General features: G+C 46.0%; 1 protein-coding gene across 2 annotated transcripts in view; it reads left to right on the top strand.

The window, feature by feature from the left end:
• The window catches only part of VANGL1 (VANGL planar cell polarity protein 1), a 39,934-nt gene that overhangs the window by 20,551 nt on the left and 5,344 nt on the right, over positions 1 to 14,039 (top strand). For both annotated transcript variants that reach the window (XM_052666373.1, XM_052666369.1), the window contains exons 5-6: positions 9,249 to 9,382; positions 12,610 to 12,742. In XM_052666373.1, coding sequence (XP_052522333.1) covers positions 9,249 to 9,382; positions 12,610 to 12,742 — 267 coding nt within the window. The remainder of the gene's footprint in view (positions 1 to 9,248; positions 9,383 to 12,609; positions 12,743 to 14,039) is intronic.

Raw genomic sequence — 14,039 nt, 5'->3', positions numbered from 1 at the left:
TAATACAGAGTTGTATTTCACAAGCCCCAGGTGTGCCAATAAAATAACAACATAAACACGAACCTTCATAAACTCCTGGGCTGTGCTTTTCAGGACAAACCAATCTGCATTTACACTACCCATGCACACAAGCTGTGCTGCATCTTTCTCCAAGAGGAGTTTGGAGTTGGGCACGGTGAACTACAGCCTACGTAAGGATTGTGTTCTGTTCCTGTGAATGCACCAAGCAGCAGTGGCTGGTAGCTCTGGGGTGATTGCTACACCCTGGAGTGCTCTCACATTTTTTGAATAGTTAATACTTTAAAAAGTTTACGAGCATACTTGTAAGCAGAGAGCCCGCAGTCAATTATTAATTCCTCTGGCCAGTACAGCCAGTACAGTAGTACAGTATGAGTTGCTGGTAATGGGGAGTTGCTGGGTTTGTCCTTTCTGAAAGGGGTGGTGAGGAGGAAATGCCACTGGTTTCATCTGTGGGGACTTTTTTGTTGTTGTTGTTGGTTTGTCTTTCTAAACAACCAGCATCCAGCAGTACAACAGCAGGCTCTCCAGTCTGCCCTGTACTTAAGGCATTTGCCATGTAATTTCTTTCCCCCTGCTGTCTCTGCCCTCCAAGTCGCCGGTGTGTACCACCCACAGAGACAGATGGTCTCTCTAAGCTGCTGAACAAATTTTGTGGCCATGAAGATGCTTTTATCTTCAAATGCTGAAGAAAAAAATAAGAATCCTCCCCCACAATCTTTAACAGCCAGTTTTTGTGGTGAATGGTGAAATACAAGTATTCTGCAAAGGAGTATGTCCTTAGGGGGAAAGGAGGAGGCATCATTGAGTTTCAACTGTAAGAAATTAAGAATTTACAGTTCTCATACAGCAGAAACCAAATAATATTTAAGAAAACTGGAAACTACCTACCCTGAAGGAATAGGGAAGAGTTAATAAGGAGTTGGGTGGTAACTGAAGATTTTTTTGGCCACAAATCTGAGGGCAATATTTTCACTTGTAACTTCATTCCCCTCCCAGCAGTCAGCCATTTAAGTGTATCTCTACGCTTAAATTTTATTGCACCATTTAGATCAAGTTGAGTCTTTGGCTGAAGCTTTTGGGAGAGCCATTCTGGCAGACAGGCTCCTGTCATGTAAGGAAGGAGCTTCACTGCAACGTGAAGGCTGCCGGCTGGTTTGTGTTCCCTAAAAGTCAAAGGTTAGTGAAGGGTAATGTGCATCCTTTTTGGGTCTGGGTTGGAGATGCTCAGCCTGAAAGTGCGGATCATGTTCCCACAGCCTCAGCAGCATTTGCAGAATCTCTCGGTGCTGCTGGCTTTAAAATGAGAAGCTTTGCTTGGGCACAGCTGTGGGTTGGATCAGGAGCTCCTTTATGTGTAGGGCTTTGCTGGTGTCCGGGCAGGCCTCTCCATCTAACCTTAAAGTCCCACTGCTATGCTAGTTTTGCTGCCAAAGAACCTTTGAATGCTTTCTTTCTGTTCTTTCCTTGGAATTTAAATTGCATTTCTTAGCTTTCATTAAAAAGAAAGAAAGAAAGAAAAAAAAAAAAGTACTTTGTAACTATTAATGTAACTTGAAGAGTTCCTGCGTAGTGTGTGCAAGATGTCTGTAAGCTCTGGCCTTTCATGTCATATGGTCAAGTTTTAAATTATCTACTGAAAATGTGTCTCTTACAAACTTCTTGCTGTACGTGGTGGTTCCTGCATTCTTAATTATCTTTTTAGAGGCTCAGGCTCTAGCATATATGCGTATGGCAAGAGGAGACACATCACTGCTGCAGATACATCAGTACCACGGACTGGAAGCAGTAAATCTAGGGCGCTTTGTGCGGTTGCTGCAAGGTTTCTGGGTGCTCTAGGAGTGGGCACTCTGTGTCTGCATGTAGTGACTATTCCAGTGTTGAGGCAGAAGGAGTTCTTGGTATTATTGCCAGCTTATCTATTCAGAAGGTGATGCTTCACTTCAGCTGATTTTTTAAAATGCACAAACAGCTAGGGACCAGGACCACATCCCCCTGTGCCTTATTCTAAACTCCTACAGTCCTAAGAGCAACTTCAGGTGTGTACACGCTTTTAAAAGACGTCAAGCTTCCCTCAAACACGTTATCTATGTTTTTCAAAGATGAACTGTGAACTCAACAGCTGATGCTGTTACCTAATACAGCCTGATGGGTGTGAAGAGGAAAGAGGAGATAATTACTTTTCTTTTTTTGAAACCGTAGTTATGTTTTGTGCTAAAATTATATTTGAATGAAATGAAGGTTTAAGAATTCAGGGGAGTTCTGCATATGGTGAATTTTTTTGTTTATAAACTCTTGCTTACAGTTTCTGAGGTAAGAGCACAGTGGAGAAGCTCATGCAAACAGAGTTTGGTACTGGCAGTTCTGTGCTAGATTACTTACGAATATCAAATAACACATTTCACCCTTCTGTTGAATAAGTATTAGGATGAGAGACACCTTAAATTGTGCCAGGGGAGGTTCAGGTTGGATATTAGGAGAAATGTCTTCTCAGAGCGGTGAGGCAGTGGCAAAGCTGCCCAGGGAGGTGGTGCAGTCACCGTCCCTGGAGGTGTTCAAGAAACATGTAGATGTGGCACAGGGGGATGTGGCTTGGTGGGCAGGGTAGGGATGGATTGATGGTTAGGCTAGATGATCTGAGGGGGTCTTTTCCAACCTTAATGATTCTATGAAATGCTTGATCATAGTTTCATGTTGTTGCTTAAACTGATGCTGCTGCAAGAAATTGTCCTGTCAAGCATCTGATTCTCCCTTTGCCTTCCCAAAGAAACCCTACCTAGTTGCACAGCAAGCTGAATGGCTGAGCTGGTATTTATACCTCTCTGTTATCTATATGGCTCTGTAGTTCATGTTTGTGGATGGGTCGTTTAGTCCAGCTCAACTTCTTCAGTCTTCTTAATTATCCTGGTGCCGAAGGTGTGCAAAGACTTGAGTTGGTGGAAGTTATGAGATGGGGCAGAGGAGAGCTGTTGGGATTGTGTTCTCTACGTTTGAACTCTAAGATCAATTTCAACAGTGTCTGTAGATTGGTCACCAGCCTTTGTAGAATTGGGTATGGACAAGGGGAGCTACTTGAGCTGCAGCTGGAGAAGCCAGTAGCCATTCTGTATCTCTGTTTATTGGGTATCCTAACCCATATCAGTGCTACTATGCAGGGACATCTCAGCAGCAGCTTCCTCTAGTCATCTTTTCACTGAAGTTGTCCTCCACACTCCTTTCTCTCTACCCTCCTTCCCAACCTTCCAGTTTGATCAATAGATAAAGGAAGCCTTTCACTTCACAGCTTTGGTTTTGCGTTGATGTGAGCAGCCAGTAGCTGTTTCTCTTTTTCCCCTAAATAAGCAAGTCTGTATTCTCACTAGTTCCCTTAAGGACATCCCACCGCTCTGCAAAACTGTGGCATGGAAACCGGCTGCTTGTTGTGTTGGCAGCATGCTCAGAAAAACCAATTCTCAGCTGGAGCTGTGATCCCTGTGCTGCTGTTGTCAGGATCCAATTCAGCCACCGTTAGCATCTGAGGGCATGGAATTGGGTTTGAGACGCAAAGGTAGTGCCTTCATCCGTCTTAATGCCCTTCATCTGATCAAAGGGGATGGAAGAATCCAGCTTGAGAGTTGTTAGGTATTTCGTGAGGCTGTTGGTGTCTTAAAAAGGGCAGCCTGAACACTGCTGTTGTCTGTGGGCTATACCATGTGGTTTTGCACGTTGAGGGAGTGCTTGAAGCCCCCCAGGCACACCGTTCTCCCTTCGGAGAGACGGTAGCAAGGAGGATGAGAGTGGTTTGCCTTGCAGCCCACATTCCTGGCAGCTGGCTGCTGTGGGAGGAGCTCAGCCCTTCACAAGGTGCCCTTTCACATGTGGCCCTGCAGGCCCTCTTGGCGCAAGCTCAAGGCCGGGCTGAGGTAAGCACTGCAACTTACCTTTGCCACATACTGACAGATTGCCCTTTGCTCCTCTGTAAGGGGCCTAGAAGGACAGACCTCCTGGTTATCTGATCTGACCCCACGCCATCAGGCATCCTAAAATTGCAGGCAGTGAACCCCAGCACGATTTTGGACTCATCAAGGTCCTCAGCCTTTTCCTTTTTCATGGAAAAAGTGTTTGCTGCATCCCATTGGAGGCTGCTCTTGTGCTTCAGGCCCTCCTTTGTTTCTAAAACCCGTGTAAGGTTTTTGCAGCTTATCTTTTATGTTCACTGAATGTCAAAACAGGGCTAACAGGTATCCTTGTGACTGTGCCTTCCTTGTCGCTGTGTCCTGTGACGTGCTTGCTGTGTTACCGAGGAAAAGAAGAGGTGTAGTGCTAGTGCTCTCACCCCAGCACAGTGTCTTGCTTTTCCCAGTAAACCATCTTACTGGACCTTTTGAAACTTGCCAGTAAAGGTGACTGGGGAAAAATGCTTGTGTTCTAAAGACCAATTAACGTGCTGAAATATCAGGCTAGAAAGCCTCTGAGAAGGAGATTGCAGTGGGAGCATGCATGCCTGTGGGTTTACTGGGTTTTTATAGCTGCTTGCTCAAACTTAGCACTCCGTACTTCTGTAGCAGCATCTTCTGAGCATTGGCCTGGGAATACTTTTATAGGGCTCTTTAGGGAGGTATTAAATAAGGAGCTTGTTTGGGTCATATCATTTAAAGGAGCAGACTCTTTTTCTAAAAAGTTTGATCATGCCCTTCTATAAAAGGCTATGTTTTAAAAATTCCCATTTCCATGCTCACAGCTTCTTTTCCGAATAAAAAGGTTACAACATAAGAGCAGGATTTGTAGTAGACTGGCAGTGGTCCTTTCCTTTTTCCTTTGTGCTGGATGGTTTGGCTGGGCTGCTGATGAAAAGGGAAAAGAAAAAACAACCCCAAAAAGCCCCACGAAAAAAACAACAACTTGCTGTGCTGCTCTCATCCAGGTGGAAGGCTGTGGGACAAGCTCTCTGTGCTGTGTTTATGCTTGTGTGCACTCTACACAAACTGGCTGTTTGCTCACATCTAAAACAAACTGTGTCCTGGTAGCTCGATGCCTGCTCCTTGGGGGAGGGAGAGCTGTGCCTGCCTGCCTCCTGCCTGAGCCCAGTGGAGACTTCAGTTGTGGTTGCCTGACAAGAGAATGTGGTTTTCCTGTTCCTAGGGGCTGCGGTCTTGTTCTCCCAGCTATACTAGGCTGAAATGCCACTGTAGCTATGGTGATCAAAAGGTATTTTTCTGCTTGGCTTGCTTGGTGCAGCTGCTGAAGGAGTTCCTTGTCTTGGCATCTCTGCTTGGCATCTCATCCCAGAGGGAGTAAGGAGACCTCAGCAACTTGCTGTAGATGGACCTGATGCAGCTGTGGGCTGGAGGCAGCCTGTAAGGCAAAGCTGGCTATGCATAGTGGGTTGCTCTCTGCAGTTCTTGCTCAGCTTCTCGTTGAGGTGCCAGAGCTTCCCAACTGTGGCACGTGTTTAGCATGCAAGTCCTTAGCTTGTTTTGATGCTGTGTGTCTGTTTTGCAGCACTTAAAAAAACATTGTTTGGAAGAGATGAGTCTGTGTTGGGAGCCAGTTAGTGAAGTAACCCTGGGCTTGCTCAGTCCTCAATTAGTACAGCACCAATCTCTGATTCTCCCTGGGGATTTTGGATGCTTAGCTCACCCTAAGCTCTGATCCTATGGGTTTTGCCTCTGTGGCAGGGTAAGGAAGTTCATGCTCTGGTAGCAAACATCTTAGTTCTCTCTAGATGTGTGTTTAGATCTGTATCTGCTGCAACACTGTGAGGAACCCCTGTGCCTTCAGTGGGTAACAGAGCCATGGCAGGCTGCCTTCCTAGCTCAGAAAGCAAAGCGCAACGCTTCTAAAAACCCCATCAGTGGCACCACTGCAGTCTCTTTGTGTCTGATGGCAACTTCGAGCATAGAGGTGTGACTTGAATCTCTTTTTTTCATCACTCCCCTTCTTACTTCCATCTTCCCACCACTACAGCAGACTCAGCATCATTTTTCCAGGAAGCAGCAGGTTCTAAGCTGGTATTCCGATGACGTGAGCAGGCTTCCTTGTGCTCTCAGTATAGCACTGGCTCACTTGCCTGGAAATCCTCTAAAAGCAGTTTCAGTGTTGGTGTAGCTATGTCAGGGAAGGCAAATACAAAGCTAAAACGGCCTCTGAGTGAGCGACACAGTGTTGAGACCTCAGATACCAAAATCCTGTGTAGCAACAAGCACTCAAGCAGGTTGCTCATGGCTTATCTTTTGACAGGGAAAAGCTGGCAGTTGTTGTGGTTGTTGTGCTTTTGTGTAACACAGTCCCCTCCTCCATTTCCTTGGAGATCCCACAGAAGTTAATTCATTGCTGTTTGTTAAGGACTCGGCCTCTCTCTGCTGCCAAATGCTGCTGAGGTACGCAGCACTGCTGCCGGATCTGCTTGTTTGCTTTCCCTGCTGGCAACGTGCTGTGACATGGCCTTCTTCAGGAGGAAAAGAATAAAGATAATAAAAACAAATTGTTTCAACACCCCCTCAAACTGCACAAAGTACAAAGCAACGAAAGTAGGATTTTATTGATGCTGCCTTTACAAGTCTGTGGTCCTGTGCAACAGGTCCTTTCTGTGTCGCAGGTTTCTGTTGCCTGAAAGTGCTTTTCACATCCTGATCTGCTTTTTTGGGCTCTGGTATTTTGTTGCTATGCCTGAATTACATTTGGCTGCCAGATGCTCTTTGCAGGACATAAGGAAGGTCCTTGCTTTGGCCTTGCCTAAATGGACAGTCTGGTATTGAAACTTTCTGTTCCTTTTCCTCCCACCTCTCCCCATTCTTTTGAAATTGTGCATACAGGAGGCCTTCATCTGCTGAAGCGCAGAGCGAATGGATGCAGTGGGTGGATACGGTGCTGAGCTCCTCCTGAGACACTTCTGCAGGGAAAGGCATCCGAGTGCGGGCTGTGGGCCAGCTGCCAGTTCCCATTCCTGGAGGAACTGGTGGGTGGGTGGGAAGGAGGCTGCCACTGAAGCACCTTGTTTGCTGAGGCAGCAGAGGATCTGGCATGCTGTGGAAAATCCCAAAGAGCTGCATTTTGCAGGAGGCCCAAGGCTTCCTTAGCTTGTTTCTGGGAGCTGCTGGGGTGCCCAAGTGAGCTGGGTCCCTCTGCTGTGCCAGGGATGGCCACATCGCTTGTAGGGCTGCTTGCTGCTCTGCAGCTCCCACTTGCAGCAGGGTGAGGTTTCCCCTTGATGTGGTTGAAAAGGTTAAGCAACGCTGCCCAGAAGGCTCTGATTCAGCCTTCCCCTCACCCTGGCTAATTATGGTCACCCTTCTAATTTTCTCAGCTGCAGCACCTTCTCTTTAATTCTTCTTTTCTTTAAAAAAGAGTTTGAAGAGTCCCAGCCCAGCTGCCCCCCTCACCTGGTGGGCCTGTGATGAATTGCATGGGAGCCAGAGATTCCCTAAATAGAAATTTAGGAAACTGCATCAGTAGAAAATAACAGGGCTTTAATATTCGGGGCAGCAACGGCGGAGTTTTGCAGTGTAACAGCTTGATCGTGTTTGGATTGTGGGCGCATGTGTGTCAGTGAATCAGAGGGCTAGGTAAGTCACTGAGGGATAGGAACAACTGGTGTCATGATAACAGCCTCTGTGGAGCTCAGGGAAAATGTGTGCGTGCATTAAGGTGCATCATGCTCTCCCAGGCCCTAGCAGAGCCGGCTGGCCGGTGGAGCACCTCCTATTCATTTCCACTGCTGCCACTGATGGCCCAGTGCTGTCTGAGACTGGAGCCCTGCACTGCCAAGGCGTAACTGTTCTTGTTTTTATCATCTTGTTTCTAAGTGTTACATTTTGCAACAAAGCTCATCAAATTTCACCTTTCTTCCCGGGAAGCAGGCATGGAAAAACTCAGTCGTGTTTGAGTACAGGCAGAAGGGAAAATATATGCTGCAGCTATGATTTATTTTGTGAAATTTTGTTTTGGAGCTGCAATAAATCCACAGTAGGAATTGGGAGTTTGGCAGGCAGAAATAAACTGGCTGTGGGTGGGGGCTGTCCATCTGCAGGTCTGTGTTAAAGGAATATTATTTCCCTGATTGAACAGTGGCCTTCATTACATATCGTTAACCGAGTGCTTAAATGAAATTGCTTGTAACGTATCTGATATGATATTTAGAACTGGTATTTGGAGAATAAAGCTCCCAGAGGATACTGTAGTTAGTGTGGTGGGGTGTTAGGCATCTGTCCTAAAGGTGGAGTTTGCTTTAAAACCTCAACTGATCATCTTAAAAGTGTACAGCTAACAAAACAGACGACGCTGTACCATAACAGTAAAGGAGGAAGGTACATACTGAGCAAGTCTGGATTTGTTTGTCTTCCCCAGCATCTTGTAGATGGACTGCATCTCTACTTCATTCGCTGCTGGGTGGGAGATGGGCAACGAGATGGTGAGAGTGACAGAGGTAGTGTGTGAGAGTTGAATTACTGGGGTGTGATGTAGCAGTTAATATTAGCACAAGGCACGGGAAAATTAAATTGCTCCTCCGGGAGCACACGTTGAATCAGTGGCAGTGATGAGAATTGAATGTAGGTCTTAATTTGTTCGTGTCTGTTTTCCCACATTACTATTCTTCTTTTTTTTTTTTCCCTCTATGTTGTAACATGTGTGAGAGTACTTGGTTGCTTTCCTTATGACAGGCTTAGTTGGTAAGTGTGAACTTCACAAACAACTGCCAACAAATATGTTGGCAGTCCCCTTTTAATTTTTGTGGGTTCCAAATGAAATGAAGTGTGATGCTGCCTCGATTCTGTCCCTTAGTTGGGATTTAACAGGCGCTGCTGGGATAATTCATTCTCAGGTAGCTGTGCTCCTAAGGCAACGATCTTATCATGCTGTGAGAGCTGGTAAGATTGGGCTCTTGTCAAAGCTTGGATGGAGGAGATGTGAGAAGCTGCAAGGTGCGGCTGGAAATGACTCAAATGGAAAAGCATCTGCACTGAGCTGGTCCCTCTGTGCAGGCTGGCCACACAAAGCCAGCAGGACACGCTGGGCATGCCAGGGAGCTGAGCACTGTCTGCATTTTGCCGTGCTGCAGGTGGCCTGGCACATCATTGACACTCTGCCCTTGCTCAGGGCTTTCCTATCATCCTCCTGTAGAGGCATGGAGAGACATTACTAGCATCCCAGACAAGTTTTTAGGTCCTATGGAGAGCCTGAGTATTTTAAAAAGAAATAAAAGACCTTATTGCATTCTGCAAGTTTATCTTCTCCTGTTCTTTTTCCTCTAGCATCCAGCGAGCTGCATTGGTGGTTCTGGAAAATTACTACAGAGATTTCCCCGTCTACAACCCAGCGCTGTTAACAGCCTCCAAATCCCGTGCTGCCAAACACATGGCTGGCCTGAAAGTCTACAATGTTGATGGTAGGTGAGGTGAAATGTAGTCTCTGAGAACGGGTGGGATAGGGAAGGGCTGTGTTGGCCTTATGCTTTGTTTGCACGCATTCTCACCTTTTTGCTTTGCCAAATCCTTGTCTCTTGCTGGAAGTTTTCCGAAGGGTGCTGAGGTTGCTGGTTCCAGATGACTTTACAGATGTGTTTAGCCCACAAAAAGGCTTTTGTTTTTGCCAGGTGAAAACAGCCAAGTTTTGGGTCAGGCTTAATGATTACGTGGCTTGACAGAGTTTCTTGGCACCGCTGCTTGCTTTGGGCAGCCTCTGCTTCTTGTCACCCTTAGGTCATCTCCTTGGTTGTGCTAGTACAATAAATGCAACTTTTAACCTAGATCTGTTCCCTAGTCATTCACTGCACAGATGCTGTGGGCAGCCTTCAGGAAAGCTGAGGAGGTTCATACCAATGTGGGGAGGAGCAACTGTGTAAGCAGCAGTTGACAGGGAAAGAAATGTTCATCAGGCTTGCAGCCTTAGCAGTAAATTAGCTGTACATGTCTTATGCTTGGCTGTGCTTCCAAGTCATCGTGATGCTCAGCAGTTTGCAGGAAAATGCCAAGACAGATAACTATCCCCATGGAGCCTTACTGTTCTGCAAACTTGTTTCAGGCTCTTGGGCTTTGAGGGTATGTGTGGGAGGATGGCTGAGTGGATCCATGAGGGCACTTAAAGCAGTGAAAACTGGACTTAATCATTTGGCACTCTGAAGCTCTGTCAGTAAAAGCTAGGCTTGATAAGCAGGCTGTGCCCAGTCATCTGAGCCTTCATAAAAGTGTGCACTTCTCTGATGGAAGAGCTTTGATGGAAGTTGTATGGGGCAGCTTCTTCAGTGAGGCACGGCTGAAATCCCATGACAAGATGTGCTAAGTCCTGCATATAAATAGGTTTGTATTGAAAGGCTTTGAGAGCAGGAAGGAACTGAAAGGACTTAGCTGGTCTAGGTGGCTTTGTGTGTGCTGTAGACACTGAAATGTGAACATCTGTCAATGCAGCCACATGTCTTGGGTTTTTCCTTTGCCTTAACAAGGCTATGATGTCTTTTATTTATTTATTTATTTATTTATTTTAATTTTTGTATTTTTGGTAGCTCTAGAAGTTTCAAAGCCTTTTTCTTAGTTTTTCCCCAAACCTGATGCAGCACTGCAGAGTCCATAAAATCAACTGTAGGTTTAAGATCTTTACAGTGAGATCTCTCATTTCTGGCAGAGGATAGGTGAAAGGGAGCAGGAGGGAGGCAGAGGGGCAGACTTCTTCCGTGTCCTCTGCTTCCTGGAGTGAAGAAGCTTGGAGGTGGGAAAAAATTAATTCAGTAAGAGAGAAGTAACACAACTTGTTCTGCACTTTTCTAGGAGTGAGATCTTGCATTCCAGTTGCTCATTCTCAGTGAGGCCCTGTGTTTGGAAATTCAGAGCTGCCAGATCCCAGTGTCTGTGCACCATTCAAACCGTACTGCAGGATATGCTGTTCCCATTACCAGCTTGCTTCTGGTGCAGCATCTCTTTAAGAAATAGCAGGGTGCCTGATTCTGTAGCAGTTACTGGGGTACCTCAAGCTTGGAGGAAAAACTGTCAGTACAGTTACAGCATTAGAAGTTTTGTGAGTTAGCAACTCCAAAACTAGTTGAAATATAAGGAACCAGAAATGAGCTCCAGATATGGCTGGCCAGGCCTTCTTAATGGCAATCTGATGAGCCTGGTAGGGCCTTAAAACTTGCACTTTCCATTTTGGGGCAGTACAGGATCCCTGGTCTGTTCCTTGTGAAACACTTCTGCCTTTGTAGATGTGGAAATCTCGGGCTTAGAGGCATATTCTTCAGAATCATTCCCATCCTCTTTACAAAGAGGAGTGTAGTTCTGGCTGCAGCTCGCCTTGGCGTCTTGACAGCCTTTTACACCCTCTGTGTGAAAAAACAGTAACGCTATTAAGCAGCTTAATTTGTTGGCAGCTTTTGTATTTGATGTTGTAGCAGCCAGGAAGGAAAAACATCTTGCTGTAATCTTATACAGAGTGGGGAGGCTTACCTTCAAAACCTGAATTTCCATCACCAGGCATAGTCAAAAAGGCTTGTAATAATTCTAACCCAAATTTGGGAACCAGTGTCTCCCTTGAGTAGTATTCTCCATTTCAAGTCTGTGAAACAAAGTCTGAAGTGTTCGGACTTTTTAGGAGCCATCTGTTTAAATGATGGGTCTTCCAACTGTTGAGCTTCAGGCTTCTGTCTTGGAAATGTTGTTTGTGATTTTTAGGAAAAATAAATAAAAGCTGCCTTTGCATAAGCAGAATAATTTAAGCATATCTGTGCAATTGATGGGCCTTAGTCACTGCCAGGTAAGAGCAGTTGGAGAAACAGCTCTCAGTGGTTTGGAGACTGTCTTAGGCTTCCCTTCTTTACCCTCTATTGGGTAGAAGAGTTGGTACACTTATCAAGAGTAACATTTTCTCCCTTTCTACCACATCTCTGCCAAACAGCCAGAGCTGGGAGCTTCCTAGGCCGTTCCTGCACTGTACGGTCACTACTTAAGGTCTTGTAAACTCCTCTTTCATTTGCTGGAGTGTTCAAGAGCAGGTCATAGATTACCTGTTCAGGGAATAGAAGCAATAGGAGCTCTGATAGCAGATGCTGCTCTGGAGTTGCTGCATGCACAGACCCCAGCCTAACCTGTAGCGCACCTGTTGCTCAGAAAGCATCTACCCTTCTGCAAAACTTGGTCTGAAGGTAGTTATGTTGTCTCTGCATCCTGCTTCTCTTTTCCATGTGTAACTGCCTGAACTTTGTTTTTCATTCATTCATATCTACGTCTCTTGATGTTCTTGTGTTTGTCTTTCTCCTCTTTCCAACGCCATGTTTCTTCTGTTCTCACACTGTCTTGTTGCTGAAATGTGGGGCGTTGCAGCTGTTCTTGCTGTCAAACTGAAAGCACATATAATGGATGGTAAGTTGCATCCTTGGCATGCGTATCTTACCTGTCTTTGCGTGAGATCCCTACTAACTTCTTTTTCCACTGTCATCCTTGGAGCTAGGAAGAGAGCTCCTCTCCAAGCACGTGCTGTCCAGCGGGGTTTCTACATAGCTCATGAAGCTGTGTAGACGGGGTAGGGGCAGAGTTGTGGCACACCTGTGGCAGATGCTTTGTGGTACTGCTCTTACCCAGCTCACTTCTGTGACAGTAATGCCCGCCTTCTTGTCTCCTCTTGCGGAAGGCCCAGGGAACAACGCCTCAGGGCAGTCCCGTGCCATGATCGCAGCCGCAGCCCGGCGCAGGGACTCTAGCCACAATGAGCTCTACTACGAAGAGGCCGACCACGAGCGCCGAGTCAAAAAGCGTCGTGCAAGGTAAAGGTGTCCTTTCCCCAGGGGTGATACCAGTGCGGCTCAGCTGATGCTTTTTAGAGGCTCAGTCATGATAGACTTGCTGAGCCTGTTCAGAGAAGAGGGATTTTTGATGAAGGGCTGGGGGGTGGCTGTAAATCTGTCGCATATGAAACCCAGATGCACAAGGGACAGTGACAGCTTGAAAACTAGAGTTATCTGAAGAAAATACATAAGCAGAGCTTGTGTATATTGTGCCAGATAAGCTAATGTGATGTCACGGATTAGGGAACAGTCCAGTGCTTGACAAATCCATAGTTACTTGCTGTAGGAAATCCCATTATTTCCCCTGTGCTCAGGCTTGTCATCTTGGCTCAAGTAATTCAAGGGCAGAGCTGGTGGAACAGTTGGTATTGCCTCTTTGTGGGAGAGGAAAGAATATGTTTTTACAGGCAACTAAAAGGGGCAGTTTGCCTGTCTTTCCTAGTAATGAATTGGAGGGGAAAGGCATGACCAGGACTGCCTCTGTTTTATTTTGGAAATAAATAGGTGTTTTCTGTAGTCACACTTAGTCTGAGGAGTTAACATTTTGGTGAGGTGATCCCAGAGAGTTTGTGCCTTTGTTTGCTTGAGAACCTAATTACTGTTTGTAGTTAACACACCTAACGTTTTGAGGGGAGCTGCGTACAGACAGGCACCCCTGTGTTTGGAAGGAATGTGCCATAACTGGATGGAGCTGGCTTGTATTGTGTTTTATTTTGGCAGCTTATATTTCATTGGGAAAGTGCTGGCACAGTGTCCCTCTAGCCTGATTTGGTCTGACCTATGCTCTGTAGCTGCAGTTGGTCAGGCTCTCTTCCAGCCATGGGGTAATAGGATCTTAAATTTTCTTTTCTATGCAATATAGCATTCTAATGTGTGCATGTCTCTCTTTCTTGATGAGGCTGGTTAGAGCAGCTGCTTAGTCAGAGCAAAACCATCAGTCACTAGAAGAGCATGCCAGATGTTACAAAGAAGGAAGGTCAGAGCTGCAACAAAAGGACACAAAGAGATTAAAAACTGATTTCCACTGTTCCCCCAGTCAAATTAAACAAAACTTACAGGGGTCAGGGATTCTTGTGCTGTTCTTTGTATACAGCCTGAATGCAGTGTTCTGTACCACTGCTTGTCCTGAGGCAGCTTCTTCTAGCTTTGCTGTACATTGGGTAATGGCATAAAGGTCACAGTAATTGGTGACTTGAGTGTGAAACACATCCTGTCTAGAGAGGCAAAATAATTTTGTCGGGTGGCTCTTCCATTACTGTTGCTTTTTCCCCATTGA

This window comes from Tympanuchus pallidicinctus, unplaced genomic scaffold (assembly GCF_026119805.1).
Source record: "Tympanuchus pallidicinctus isolate F22 unplaced genomic scaffold, pur_lepc_1.0 scaffold10, whole genome shotgun sequence".
Classification (NCBI taxonomy): domain Eukaryota; kingdom Metazoa; phylum Chordata; class Aves; order Galliformes; family Phasianidae; genus Tympanuchus; species Tympanuchus pallidicinctus.
Note: the sequence above shows the minus strand (reverse complement) of the source record. Positions and strands in the feature narration are given on the sequence as shown.